This window comes from Podarcis liolepis, assembly GCF_965112155.1.
Source record: "Podarcis liolepis genome assembly, chromosome: 2".
Taxonomy (NCBI): domain Eukaryota; kingdom Metazoa; phylum Chordata; class Lepidosauria; order Squamata; family Lacertidae; genus Podarcis; species Podarcis liolepis.
This window is the reverse complement of record NC_139555.1, coordinates 36041658-36057233: the sequence shown is the minus strand read 5'-3', so window position 1 is coordinate 36057233 and position 15576 is coordinate 36041658. Positions and strand designations below refer to the sequence as shown.

Here is a 15576-nt window from a genome sequence, read left to right as displayed (position 1 = left end):
ACTGTTTCCCAAAGTGCATGTGCACCCACCCACCACTAAATGCACATTGGAGCGATTGTTACACAAGACAACCGGAATAGCGACTGCACTGGTTAATTCCTACAAATAAACACTTTCCCGCAACTAATTAGTTTCTGAGTAGGAGCTTCACAAAAACGAAATGCCCTTCTCAGGGGGAACTATGCCTGTTTCAGGCATTTGTGGCTCACATGGTAAAGGTAAAGGAGAGTTTGGGGGTTTTATTTTTAACCATTTTATAGTCAACTGATAAATCTGGAAAGCGATTTACAACATAGAGAAAAGGCAAGCCCCTGCTATGCCCATTTCACCAGACTGGAAACTGAGGACCAGGCGGGGGAGGGGTTCCTCCTCGGGGTCATAGAGCTGGAAGGGACCACAAGGGTCATCTACAATGCAGGAATCCTGCCTACTGCCTTGCCTGGGTGGGATCGAACCACCAAGGTATAGACTCCTACACACAGTGGGACTTTCTTCCGAGTAAACATGCACCTCCTGGAGCGCAGGTGAAACCGGAGCACGAGCTTCCCAGCTCGGCCCCCCCCCCTCCCTCCATCCCGCGATAGAGACGCCTCTACTTTCCGGGCGGGGCACTCGCTCACCTTGTAGGCTGAGGGTGGACGGCGTGGACAGCTCCATGATCTTCCGAGCCCACGTCTCGGCGATGCTTCGGTTCTCTTCGGCTTCCTGGGACTCCAAGACGCGGAAAGTCTTGGCCACCCTGTGGCGGGACTCCCCGGACACCCACCAGCCCTTCTTGAAAGGGTAGCAGAAGACGGTGAAGTAGGCGGCCGCCGGCTCTGGAGCGGCTTTCCTCTGGAAAGCGTAGCAGCCGATGCAGTCCGAGAGGCTGAGCGCCGTGATGGAGCCGCTGGGCTCGGACGTGTCCAGCCGGCGGAGCAGCAGCTCGGCGCTGCTGGTGAGGCTCAGGGCGCAGCTCGACTTGGGCGCCGCCGCCGGGGCCAGCGAGAAGATCCCCGAGAGCACAACTTCGCGGGAGGGCCCGCTGCTGCTGCTGCGCAAGGTCTCCCCGGAGTCCGACAAGCCGCGCTCCATCGCCGCAGCCTCATGGAGAGGGGACGACCCGGCGCGTGCGGAGGGCGCTGCTGCTGCTGCTCCGGGAGCCCGAGCGTTGCAACCCTTCGCTGCCTGGCTTATCAATGAGCGGCGGAGGGCTGGCTTCCACACGGGCGCTCGGGCGCGCTGCTCTCTGCTGCCACCCGGCGGCGACTCTGCGGAATGACACCAACTTCAAGTTCATTCATAAAAGCTCCAAACGCGCAATAATCAAAGAAAGTTGCTAAGCGAGCACACACCCCCCCCCCAAGAACTTGCCCTTCCGAGCTGCGGCTCGGGAACCTCAAGGAACCGGTCTAAGCACGTGCTTGCTCAAAACTCAGCCCCTTGGGAATTAATCCGTAACAAGCCCCACCCCTTCTCTTTTGTCCCGGGACACCCAAGTCCTATGCCTCCTCCGGGTTAAGAGGTTAGGCAACAGCAAGCCCTATGTAGGGGCGCGGGGCGTGTCCTCCAAAGCAAATAAAATGATTTTTTTTTTTTTTTTGACGGGAACAGGAATCCAAGGGCCAAACTCCACGGTCAAGCAATGGGGATTGCTTCCACCTGCGCTTTTCATTTCTTAAGCGTTGCCTCCATTGACAGGCACCGACTTTGCCCAATAAGAAAGCTCTGCCCACGGTAACAAGCGCCAGCGTTTCTTACTCGGCCACCTGAGAACGGTGGTGCTCATGTCCTACAAGCACTTGGGTGAATAGGGCTGGTCTCCTTTTTTCGGGATGGGCTGTTGTGTCTTTAACTTCCAGGTGGAGTATTTCCCTGGCATGGAGATGCAGTGTTGAGAAAATAATAATAATAATAAAAATTTTACCCCGCCCTCCCCTGCTGGAGCCGGGCTCAGGGCAGCTAACATCATAAAACCAACACTGTCTGCTAAGTACATAAGTACGTAAAAACAGGCAATCAGTTAATTAAAATACATCTTAAAATTAGTTCAGAGCAAATTAAAATCTGGACAGATGGCAGTCCACCAGTAAAACTGAGAGTGGTTAATATTCTCCAGGGCCAACTGTTACCTCTTTAATGCTTCTATAATGCTTGTTATTATACAGAAAGAAAAGAATCAGACTGAACCCCAACCAAAGACCTGGCAGTACAGCTCCGTCTTGCAGGCCCTGCAGAAAGATGTCAAATCCCGCAGGGTCCTGGTCTCTTGTGAGAGAGCTTTCCACCAGGCTGGGGCCAGGGCTGAAAAGGCCCTGGCTCTGGTCGAGGCCAGTCTAATCTCCCCGGGGCCTGGGATCTTCAGGGTGTTATTGTTTGCAGACCTGAAGTTTCAGTGCTGGATTTCTGCCTGCCTGGAAGCTGTTTAAGGGCAAAAGAGGGGCTCTCCCTACTTGACCCCTTGCACAGTTAAAATGGGAGGCAAGTCCCACTGAGTTGAATGGCCCTGAGGCCCTTTGAGCAATGTGGCGGCTCCCACAGAGGCCCCACTACCTGCAAAATCTCCCACCCATCTGAGTGCCTCTGATGGCCTGGCCTCTGTTGGCATGGCCATGGAAGAGGTGAAACCTTTGCGCAGAATCAGCCATGGGACCAGTGGCATAGCGTGGGTTGTCAGCACCCGGGGCAAGGCAAGTAATTTGCGCCTCCTAACCCGTGGATTGCGCCCACTAACCCATGAAGCTGCCAGCTTCTTCTTGCTGCTGCCTGGTCTGGTCTGGTGTGGTTCTCTCCCACGCTCAGCGCTGTGCTGGGCGGCCACTGCACTGTCCCTCCCCCAGATAGTCCATTGCTCTCTCCGCACCGCACCGCATGCCTGGCACCCCCCCCCAGTGGGCGGCGACCCGGTGGCTCGGATCGGATTCGCACAGCCAGCACTGCAGTGAGAGAGAGTGAGCCAGGTAGGGGCAGAGAGCTGCGAGTGCGAGCACGCCCCCCCCCCCCCGATGTTGTGCCCAGTGCGGCCAGCCCCCCCTGCACCCCCCACGCTACGCCACTGCATGGGACAGAAAGAGCAGCATGGCCTTGCAGCATGGCCAGGTAGGGCTGAGAGCTAAGTGTCCAAAGGACACCTGTGAAGGCAGTGATGTGGCAGTGCCAGACAGCAGGCTTCCCAACAGCAACATTACTGCAAATTACCGGGACAGGATGGAGCAGAGTGGAAGTGAGGTCAGGGCTGTGCAGGAGCACCAACAGGATTCGAACTCGCAGCTCCACTCCATCCCAGAAAGCAGCAGTGACATCACTGTTAGGGGAGCACAATGTGGCACTGCCCTAGCCACCCCTGCAGAATAGGGCCAGTTTGTAAAAGGTGGCAGGCAATGATAACACTCAGAAAAAGGAAGTTAGACCCACTGAGATGAATGGGACTCAGTCCTTAGCAAACATGCCTAGAGTTGTAACCAACCATGGAGCTTTATTAGCCACATTTATTCAGAAACTGATCTTGTCAGGTGCCTTGGGGAGCCCCTTGAGGGCCAAAAGTTTGGGTAGAACTGATTTTATAAATACCTACTTATAATATATGTTTCTGTGTTAGAATTTTGTAGTGTGACAAGCAGCTCCTAATATTTTTTTATTTTATATTATGGCAAGTAACTAGACTAGAGGGATAGTGTCAGGAGCCACAGGAGATGCATGCAGCTCCCCCGTGTGGTGAACCACCACACTGCAGTTTGCAGCAGGAAGTCTCCTCTACTGATGGTGCCTAATTTGGAAAAGAAAGATAAAAAGTCAACCAAATCAAATATTTTAAGTAAATTCAATTTTGGGGTGGCTGGGTGGGGGATGACAACAATTACAGCTTTTAGAAATGCATAAATCATACCAAAAATATTTTTTTCCTAAACAGGAGGCACTTGGGTGGAGAAACGAAGCTGGTAAAACGTTTGAGCATCGGTTTAAGAAAGCAAAAATAAAGATGACATGCTGGGAGGATTGGCAGTGCATTCCCCCTCCCCTGCTTACACGACTGCTTACACACCAGTGTTGTGATCATTAGAATTGGTGTGCCCCTCTAGACTTGGTTTGTTCTCTGGTCTTGACTAGTTCTGCCCTGCTTCTCAGTTTTGTTTTCTGGTTCTGACCTGTTATTTGACTATGCATCTTGCTTTCTCCTCCAGCCCTGACTTGCTCTCCAGTTCTGGCTTGCTCTGCAATCGATTGTTCCTCCTGGTTTCTCCTTTTCTGCCTTGTGCCATGGCTTCAGTTGTCTGGCCTCTGACCAGGTAGCTATGTTAGTCTTTGCAGCAAAAAGAAGAAAGAGTCTTAAAGATGAACATATTTTTTAATGACAAACTTTTGGGATATTATTTTTTTTAAAAAATCTCAAATGGGACTCCAATAGTTGTGGAGCATCCAAAACATTTTGTTGCTGAAGTGGACTCTAGTGCATGAAAGTTTGTATGCTACAATAAAACTGGGTTCTTGGTTACTTTGATGGTAGATAGGTACTTTCCCCACTATTTAGCTGCATGCTAAGAAAAGCTTTACCTGTTGAATTTCTGCATACGAGGCTGCTGTTAGAAGGGGAAGAGCAGGATCACCCCCTAGACCACACCCACCAAATGAAACTGTAAACATGTTGTTTGCATCTCTTAGTTCTGGAAAGATAACTGAACTTTTCAAATGCCAACTGAGTTGCCTGTATTTTAGCTATCTGCTCCCCTTCACCTGCACTTACTTGGTTGTGTTTCTTTGATTGGTTATTAAAATCCATGGCAGATTAGTAAGAAGCCTTTTCATTGTCACTGGCCGTGAGATCATAAATTGTGAAACATTCAAGCAGTACTCTACTCTGCTTTTGCTATACAACCGTTCACAGAGGCAGACCCAACAGCAGGGCAGGTGCTAGAGGTAGCAAGATCCATAAGGGGCACATTGTCCATACAGGGCTACCCTTTTCACCTTGCACAGTATATGAAGATTCTATGGAGCCTCTGAAATATCTCAGTTCGCATATTAAGGAGGGTTCACTGAGGGTGAATGTGCTACTGATCTTGCACGTGAAATCTGCCACATTATAAATAACATGGTCCATCTGCTTCTTCTGTTAGGCAAGCTACCAGTACTTTAAATTTCCTGCACCCACACATTGAGAACATGGTCACCACACTCCTTGTACTAAGCAGCGAAGAATCTTAATAGGTCCTTTTACTGGGTGTGCGTGTGTTTGCTTTCCCAATAGCTATACAGTATGATATTGACATTATATATTTGCATGATAGCTAATCCAGCACTACATGAACTCAATGAATGTAATAAAGACAAGCAGTTTAGAGAAGATTATAGGAACAGTAAGAAGAAAATCAATGGGAATAGTTCTACCATTGGCTGTGTTTTAATAAAACAGTGGAAGGGAGGAATGAGCAGTGCATAATTTCTGCTCCTCTATCTGATCAGATGTGCCACTTGGAACAGATTGTGCAACATGTTGGCTTTTTGAATAAGGGATAAGGCTGATCTCTAAGGAGTCTTAAACCAGGATTTATAAACTCTCATAAAACCCCTTGAACGCACGTGTTTTCTTACTCAAAGGATTTACTTTACATCTTGAAATTGGATCTTGTATCAGATTTCTCTCCGGTTCTAAAGAGATTGTAGCTATTTGTTTGGCGGGGACGGGGACGGGGGCAAGAAGGGAAACTCTGCTCATTTTATATATATTTTCCAGTCTGCCCTATCTAGTCTTACTTCATACTAATATGTTAGATGGCTATTATTGTTGTTGTTAGTATGGTGATGGTTATTGCAGCTAAAGAAATTACCTCTTTTCTGTCCTATATGCCAGAAACAGTTTGAAACCAGCTTAGGTTTCAGTCCTGCATTCCAGGGATGGGGGAAACCCATGGCCTTCTTAATGTTGTTGAACACCAACTCCCATCAGCTTCAAGCAGCATGGCCAATGGCCAAGGATGATAAGAAGAGTTGCAATCCAAAACATCTGGAGGGAGCCATTTTGTCTATCCCTGATTTTTAGGCTGTGAAACCGTGTTCTTACTTAAAAGATATCTGGCCTACTGTGTCCAGCGAGAAAATATCCACATATCGGTGCCACTGCTATGATCTGTGGGAGAGTAGCTTTTGAAAAAACTTGAATACATTTCAACTAGGTGGCATGACATTTCAGAGCCTATTTTTGCTCTTCCGAAGCCACTAATTGTCAGGTAAAGCTTTGGGTCAATTGCTGCTATTTGTGGATGTTTTCCATCCCACATAGCAATGACATAAGCTTGGCTTCCCTTTATACACACAGCATTGGCAAACAATACCCAGGAAGGATTGCATGCATCCCTGTTTAAAAATAATATACTGTGGCAAAACTTTATTCTATGACTGGCCTCATGGCACGGCATATAATGCCACACACCAATTCACTGAGGAACATTTCACAAATTGAATTTTGTGGACAGCATTACAGGGGGTGAGAGGTTAGCTAGAAGAACCAAACTTTGGTCATGACTTATGACGACCCTTTCTTCCTTATTGCTGTTTGAAGCCTGACACCTCACTTACTCATGTTTCTCTGTCACATAAATTAGCTGTCTGCCACTTAGCTGACACCTTTCCAAATCTCCCCTGAGTTAAGTACGGTAAGATAGTTTTATCCTTCCCCTTGATTGCCCAAGCTAATGTGTCACCCTGTAACCACAAGAAGTGATAGCCTGAAACATTTTGCTCCAAAATAATCATATTTTCTTTCCTTCTCCGGTTCTGGTTTCACTATAATTGGGGTGAAATTGCCCAGTGAGTTCCTTCCCTGGAGAGGAGAAAGCTCAGAACATTGCCTCTGGGAGGAATACTTAAATATGCTTATGGGAAGGAGAGAAACCCCTCCCTCCTCACCATGATTTCTCCTTTGTTTGCTGAAGTTACCAGGGACAGAGACCATTGTGCCAGCAGCAGTTTTTCTTCTAAAGATGGCCTAGGATTGAATTCATATAATCTGAAATCAGACTCCATACTCGACAGCTAGATCATCAAGCTAAGTGTGTGTGTGAAGTTGGCTGTGGCTTTTTGAACCTTTCTGTTTTATTGTTCTTTCCCTATCTTTGAAAGTGTGCAAACTCTTGCCTTCCCTGACAAACCTACTTATATTTTTATGTTGCAGACCAGGTCTTGTTGCACTACAATGCCCATAAATTTTGCCTGCTTTTTCTTTTGCTCAGATTGGGGCATTTTCCTGAGTTTGTTGTTTGGCTGTTTGGGAAGAGTGCTTTGGAGAGAGGTTCTGAGCATTTTCTTCTGTGAAATTGGTATTTTGTGGCATCAGTGACAGTCCCCCTAGGTTTTTATTTATTTATTTATTTATTTATTTATTTATTTACGGCTATTAGCCCATAAAATATGTACAAACATAAAAACACAGAGGCATAAGGACCGATATATTCAACACCAAAGGGTGAACATCACGGTACTAGGGTGGGTCAATGAGCAGAGCCAAATAACAGCTTGGGGCCCAGAGAGCTCCAAGGGACGGATCACAGAAAAAGAAACTGAAGACGAGGTCCGACATGCACTCTCATCGTAACTGTCCGATTAGTTTTGGTGTTGTTGTTGTTTTTTAGTTGTTTTTGTGTGTGAGATAACCGCGTTCAGGAATCTCGCCACCTGCAGAGTTACCGAAGGATCTGTATCCTGCAAAAGTAGTGCGGCGTGTGACTCAACAGGCCGGCCCACCAAGCGCAGTAAAGCAGGACCTAGGAATTTAGTCCTGGCTATGCTATGTAGGGGGCAGTTGAACATTATATGTGGAAGAGATTCAACAGTTTTCCCGTCACACACGCATAACGGAGACACCAAACCCTTAGAAAATCTGTGGCTCAGCAGGTTCGATGGAAGGACATTGAACCTTGCACGAATAAATGCAAGTCGGTGTGGTACAGATGAAAGAGATGACATGTATGATGGAAGGCCAAGTGGTGGGGTTATTCCGTGATACCTGGGGGAGCAAACACCCCCACCCCAAGCAAGGTTGTGTTGATTTTCAATGTCTGCTAATCTTTGCTCTATAAGGCTTTTGGCTGAGCATAAGTTCATCTTTAGGGAGTCCGCTGGGGAAATTCCGATGCTCAGGAGTTTGGCATGGATTTTTCCTACCCACGGATTGACAAAGTCGTCTCTCCAGAGGCACTGAAAAAGGTAATGGTCGGGAAGCCTATGCCAGCTGGACAGCCAGTAGCCAAAGACTCGCTTCCAGATGACGGTCTCCAATGATGCAATCCTTAACTCCAAACGTATGGCTGCGTTGCTCACACACATGGGGAGTTTCAGGAGGCGACGGAGAAACTGATTCTGCAATGTCCCAAGCGATGTTAAATTGGACCCTGGGGCCCAGAGCGGGGCAGCATAACAGAGGGTGGAAACCACTTTTGCGTGGTATACCTTCAATGCAGAAGGGATGTGGGAGGCTCCGTCGGCCGCAAAAAATTGGAGTAGAGTATAAAGTATTGTTTTCCCTTTGTTTAGTAAATACTGTATCTGTGGCTTCCAGCTTAGGTTCCCTAGGTTTCCAAACGTGCTCCTGGGCCCAAAAAAGTTGGGGACCCCTGACCTTTGGGGTTAATTTTACACTCAAGTTCTAACCACTCACTCTTCCACTTGGCCCCTACTCAGCATTTTTGAATCCTCCTTAGTTAACAAAGGGTTCCCTGTTGTGTGTGGGGATAAAGGTAAAGGTAAAGGGACCCCTGACCATTAGTTGCAGTCGTGACCGACTCTGGGGTTGCAAGGGAGCCGGCGTACAGCTTCCGGGTCATATGGCCAGCATGACTAAGCCGCTTCTGGCTAACCAGAGCAGCACACGGAAATGCCGTTTACCTTCCCGCTGGAGCGGTACCTATTTATCTACTTGCACTTTGACGTGCTTTCAAACTGCTAGGTTGGCAGGAGCAGGGACCGAGCAACGGGAGCTCACCCCGTCACGGGGATTCGAACCGCCGACCTTCTGATTGGCAAGTCCGAGGCTCTGTGGTTTAACCCACAGTGCCACCCACATCCCAACAAGTATTTAGAGGTCCCATGGAAGAGTTTCTTCTGTTAAAAAAGAAGTAACCATGTAACAAGTGGTGGTGGTGATTTTCAGTGTTTTATGACCTAAAAAGAGAGTCCTGGGGAGAATTTTGTGTCCACAAGCAACCCCAACGTTACACACGGAGCACTCCATAATCCTACACAGGACTGTAGGTATGTGAGTGTACTGGGGAATAGCCGTAAATCATGTAATACTCTCAATTACTGTGGTGCAAGGAGCTTTCACTAAGTAATTAGTGCACTTCAGTACACAACGCTCTCACAGCATGCTAGGGATGTGGGTCATGCAGTGGGCATGATACAATCCTGGCTACATTTCATTTATTAAATATGGAGTTGGAAATCATCTCATTATGTATAACTTGCAACAGCTCATCATTATCCTACACAACAGTGAGTTAAGCAACACTATGCATTAACCATTATAAATTACTCATTTGTTCTCAAAGCATATTTGCTGCCTCCAGAAACCTTCTATTCTCTTGCCACCACCATTCCCAGTTGTTTTGGGTTTTTTTATGAAACTGAAGATAGGACTGATTGGAATGAGTTCAGGCGCACAAATCTGCCTTTAAACCCCTTCCCTGCTGAACAAATTCTGCCCATAAACAACGTTGCTTTCTACCTAAGCAAGGAATTGGTGCATTTTGCTTAAGACATGAGACTTGGGCGGGGGGGGGGCACACCAGGCTTTCTTTTTAAACTCAAGTAAGCCATTCGACCAATACTGTATCTGTTATTAGGAGATTCATATTACCAAAGTTCATACCAATGATGGTTCAGAGTGCATTACTGCTCATTTGTTCCCCCATCATTTTTTCTTTTTATCTATTAAAAAAAGAATCTCAAGTTCTTCTCCAAGGGCCCTGTTTCTGAAGCAATACTGGTTCCGCTGAATGAAAAGGCTACAAGGTCTAACTCAGATCCTGAGATATGTGCCATTCATAGTTTTCTTTTCCCTCTTCCCTTTTTCTGCCTCAGAGGAGGCTGCTTAATCTCTCACATGGCCCAGCAATTCTGCACAACTCCTTCTCCTCTCCTCCTTCTCCTTCCCTTTTCTCCTCCTGCCCCTGGTGACAAATCTTGGTTCATGTTTATGGCTCATGTTTGTTATTGTCCAGCCAGAGGCAAGATTCTCAGGGACAGCAGATTATGCAATCATATTAAGTGAGCCGGCTGGGCAGAGCTGTGACACACTAGAAGAACAAGGCCAGGACATGCCATTCTTCAGCTGAAGATTGCGGTTGTTTTCACAAAAGAGGCTGAAATTTGTTTTTTGCTTTTCCACATCTCCAGTTCAAATGCAAAACCTTTGTTGGCTCAAATGTGCATTTGGTTTAAAACTTCTCTGTCTTGCTTCCTACCCCATGTTAAATACTCTCACAAAAATGCATTTACTTTACATTATTTACATTACAGTGGTACCTCAGGTTACATACGCTTCAGGTTACATACGCTTCAGGTAACAGACGCCGCTAACCCAGAAATATTACCTTGGGTTAAGAACTTTGCTTCAGGATAAGAACAGAAATCGTGCTCCAGCAGCGGGAGGCCCCATTAGCTAAAGTGGTGCTTCAGGTTAAGAACAGTTTCAGGTTAAGAACAGACCTCTGGAACGAATTAAGTACTTAACCCGAGGTACCACTGTAAATAAATTTCTTAGCAGCACTTGTGAAAGCACCTGCAGTGTAAGTGGCCTAGGTTAAAGGTATCAGTTACTTTAGAGTCTAAGGAAAGTGAATGACAACTGCATGGCACAGTCTATAAGAGGTTCTGGATTGCTATATCTCTTGAACCAAGGAGCAAGCCTAGCATGATGAACTGATAGTTGAGAGATAATTGCAGGACCATGTGACTGAAGGACAGGGCTTTTTTTCAGCCTGAACCCACTGGAGCTTAGTTCCGGCACCTCTCAGGTGGGCACCAGTGCCATTCTAAGAGAACAAGGGAGGCATTCGTGGTGAGTTCTGGCACCTCTTCTCCTAGAAAAATAACAGTGCTGAAGGAAGAAGAAGAAGAAGAAGCAGTATCTCCAGGTAAACTAATCTCTTCCCAGGTAGTCCAATTTCTCTGTAAACATAACAGAGATGCTTGCTCTCCCATCCTCCTTTTGACAAATGTGTATTATTATCATATGTCTTAAGGGAATGTGATTGTCAAATAGGAATGTTCTTTTGTCCTTGAAGACAAAGGAATTTGATTCATCCTTCAATTGGAATAAGGCAAGGCCAATTGAACACACAACCCGAATCACCACATGAGGGAGTTTATTCAACTTGTGTTGCCATCAGGCTACTGATAACACAAAACTCTACTTTTCTACAGATCAAGCAGGAGTACAGAGGTGGATTCAGGGGAGCACAACCGGCTTGGAATTGCACTGGGCATGGAGTCTTGGGGGTGCCACAACTCAGATTTACAATGGAGCACAAGAAGCAGGGGGCAACAAATTTTGGCATTGCACAGAGCGCTGAAATTTGAGACCCCAGGGTTCCCCACTGCAGGAGTAGCAGTGGATCTGTTGCAATTGTACCTGGCCTAAGCAATGGATGAATAAGAGCCAACAGACTGGAGCTCAATCCAGGATGTTAGTGGGTAGTTCTTCTGTTCAGATGAATGGAATGCATCCTGCTCTGTAAGGTCTCTCTTGATATTGCCTTACTAGGAAATGCACTGAGCATTTTACAATTTGGTTGCCTTTCTTTCTTTCTTTCCTTCTTTTTAAAGTATAATTTTGGGGACAAGGGCTGTGGGAAGAAGCCCACAAGCTTGACCAGAATTCAACAGCACTTCTGATTCCCCCAACATTGGAAGTAGAATGTAGTCATCATGGCTAGTACCTATTGATTGCTTATCGCAATGGGATACCATCATCCACTTTACCTGAGGGCAGCAGGGCTAGTTTAGACGATGCATGATGTATGGAGGTCACACACTGCTCTGCCCTCCTCCAGATGGATATGCCAAATAGACTCTGACGGGAATGACTGCCAGCAGGCGGATGGGCAGGTCTTTCACTCCTATTCCCAGCATCTGCTTCCTGAGTCCATTGCCTCATTCTGCCTAATGGTAGAGTCAGCCCTTTTGAGGTCTGATGTGGAAACAGGTGAGAGGCAGGATAATTACCATACTTTTCTGTGTATAACATGCCCTCGTTCATAAAATGGCCACTATTTGGGGAGCTATAAATTAAGAAAATGGGGGGGGGGGGAATGCCCGGAGTTGTTGAGGTTTTTTTAGAGGGGGGTTGCCGAAAATGACTCACCCACCTGGCTGATGCTAACACACACACACACACGTCGCAACAACCTCCTAACGTCTGTCCCATTGCCGACAGAAGCAGCCTATTGCCCGCCCAATTGCCACAACAACACCCAATCAACACCACCCCTTGCCGCAGACACCAATAACACGCTGCAGACCATCTCTGGCTCGCGGCATCAACCAATCCCACATCCCCGCTAGGCACTACCCATGTATAAGACAATCGTCTATTTCAAACATAATTTTTCAGTAAAAAAAACCCTAGTCTTATACACGGAAAAGCACGGTAATTGGAACTTGAGTTACATTATAAGCAAGACAAAGGAAATTGTAATATGATTTCATTGTAATATGACCCAGGAAGCCAGCTCCTGGAGAGCTGACTCAGAGGTGTGGCCAAGCTGGGGAAGGTTGTTGCTAGCTATGAAGTCTCCCAGGCCTCATCAGAAATAGCATTTGTTAATCTTTAATTCAGCTTCTAGTGGCAAACAGATGAAGACAAAATATTCCCCATTTAGTGTAAACATGAAGGCACTCTAGGAAGAGATACAGATTTCAGCTGAGAACAGCGTTTAGTTTGCTATCTATCGCATAAAGATCTTGTTCCTAAAATGATGTCATCTTCTATGCAGAGGCTATTACTAAAATGTGAAGAAAATATCAATATTTTTGAATCTGACATTTTCTATGCTATGTGAAGAGGAAAAGCAGTATACTTAGGGAAGCAACAGAAATGGAAGAATTTATACATTCGGGGGGGAAATCTGTGCCAAGTCATTTATTATACCTTGTTGGATATTGAACATAAAAGGTCTCTGACTTTTGACCTTTTTCGTTCTGATAATTTTTGCCTTTATTCCCCCTTAGCTCTCTTGTACTGATCAATAGATGCATAATTGGCAGCAGTTCAGCTTTTCTCATTGCCGCACATGCACACCAGCCAAATTTTTGCAGAAAAGGTTTGTTGACCTTTTGCAGGGGCTGCCTTTTCATAACCAGTATGTTTTATCTAATATTTTGGAACCTGCCTCCATAAGTTAAAAAACTTTGGATGGGATTCACCTAATGAGTTCTGTCAGCGGAAGGCCCAAGCAAGGACTTCCACTTGTGCAACAGGGTGTCCTGGACTGGTGGGATGCTGAGAAGTGGTGGGAGGCACCAGATGGGGAACCCCCAAATGAATCCCCAGTGAAGGCTCAGAGCCAGGAGACTGGTGGTGGGACAATGATGCATAGTCAGAGGGAGAAGAGGGAGCAGACTGGAAGGAGGAGGTGTTGGAAGCTGAAGAGGCCACAGGGTTTAGTGAGCAGGAAGAGACTGTGGCAGAGAGCAGTCTAGGCTCAGAGGCAGCAGCAGAGGGGGTCAAGAGGAAGAGTGGAGGCAGGCTGCAGAAGAAGCCAGGGAATCTCCCCCTCCTGATGTAACCAGATCCCCTGCCTGCTGGTGTCCCAGAACACCAAGATAAATGAAGAGTTCAGAGCAAAGAGACAAGAGACAAGGAAGGAACTGGGGGAAGAGCCTTAGATAGAAGTGGGAAGGTGAGAACCTTCAGTCCTTGCAACTGCCTCAGAGGGGCAAGATCTACAGGGAAGGGTTGCTGTGACCCCTAGGCCTGCACTGTTTTGGCTTATTTGAATAAAGAGTTGACTTCACTGACACCAGGTGCTTTATTGCTGACCGTCCCCTGACTCCGGCTCCTGATACAGGGCTATCACCCCCTCCTTCACCTCCCCATGACCCCCCCAAAAAAATTGGGGGGTATCCGGAAAATTCCTAGACAGTGCATGGGAAGAGGAAAGAGGGATTGTTCCATCTTTTTAAACTGAAGTGACAGAAGTCAGTTTTGTATGTCCAAAACTGACTTCTGTCACTTCAGTTTTTTTAAAAAAATCTATGTTTGAGAGGGCAGTGGCAAAGACTATGCTTTCAACAAAAGAAAATTCCTGAAGTGTACCTAAAGAGGCTAAAGTGATTTGTAGAGACAAATGTTGGCTTCTTTGCCATGCCCGTTCTGAAACTGCTGTGTTGGATAATAATGACCATTTGGCACCAATACACCCTATTCTTTATTTAGAAATTAAAACGAGGTGGTACAGATTCCTCTCCTTATATTATGGTCACTAGGACCCCCCCACACCTCAAAACAAAAGCCCAGTGCCACCTCACATGGCAATTAGGTTTGAAAACAGACTTTCCTTGGTCCGTAATGGAAGGCTGTTTTGAACCTAACTGCCGTGTACGGAGTGGGCTGGTCAGGTGAGGAGAGCAGGCCGCATGCTGGAGGTGTAGGCCCTGCAGGCTACCTCAGACCCACAGGGTGGATGTTCCCCACCCCTGCCACAAATTATTTGACACCCTACTTTCCCCCTATGTGGACAAATCATCTATAAGTTGCCAAGTTAAAAGCTGGTGCCTGCAGAACCTTCTCCTTATGACTTAGGCTGCTTCTTGGGAATTAATTCTTTCCAGCTTGGACCACAAGTCAGCACCACCTAGAGGCCGCGTGTGGCGGTGATACGTACCAGAAACATAAATAAAGAGCGTTACCTGCCTGTAACAGCCATTAGTGAAGAAGCAGCTCCGTGCAGCCACATGATGCCAAGCCTCGGTTACTTGGGCACTGTTTGCACAGAGTTTCTGGAACATTCTGAAAGAATGTCTGCTGGGCAGGATGCTTCTCTTTCCTCATCTCATCCTCACAACTGGGTGTGATATAAAAGGGAGGCTGAATAATGAGATACAACCACCTGGATAGATTTTGAAATCATGAGCTTTAATATCAGAGTAGGGCAATGAGCAGAATGATAACCAAAGTGTATCAGGGAAGGGGGAACGATAGCAGGGATAACTGAAATTTTCAGTCCAAACCTTAAACTTGTATCGCCGTGGGGCTTACTTCTGAAGAAATGTGCTTTGGGTTGTTCCGAAAGATTAGTCTGACTAATCTTCCTGTAGGATTTTGAGAAATGGTGGCAGGAGAAGTAGTAAGAGCACAGATTTCCTGTGGCACAGTTCCCAAAGTTGGGAGTTGTGAACTACATTCAGATGATCCTCTCTGTGTGTTTGTGGTTGAAGATGGGAGATGTCACATCCAGCACATTAAATATTCATATTGATTTTAATTTTTTTATTGTGTCTTTTTATTTATTATATTGTATTTTATTGTATTGCAGTTTGAATTCTGTAGAATTAAAATTGTTGTACATTAAAAGAAACAAAGAAATAAAATACCATTAAAAATCA

At 46.4% G+C, this 15576-nt stretch overlaps 1 protein-coding gene across 2 annotated transcripts in view; it reads right to left on the bottom strand.

Annotated features, from left to right (window-relative positions):
• Positions 1-14991, bottom strand: part of SPHK1 (sphingosine kinase 1) — a 46654-nt gene extending 31663 nt beyond the window's left edge. Inside the window, exons 1-3 of one of the 2 annotated variants that reach the window (XM_083487568.1) lie at positions 14881-14991; positions 4125-4279; positions 621-1250 (exon numbers count right to left, since the gene is read on the bottom strand). In XM_083487568.1, coding sequence (XP_083343694.1) covers positions 621-1250; positions 4125-4143 — 649 coding nt within the window. In that variant the 5' untranslated portion in view covers positions 4144-4279; positions 14881-14991. The remainder of the gene's footprint in view (positions 1-620; positions 1251-4124; positions 4280-14880) is intronic. The other variant, XM_083487569.1, reaches the window with a different exon arrangement.
• Between the last annotated feature and the right edge of the window lie 585 nt (positions 14992-15576).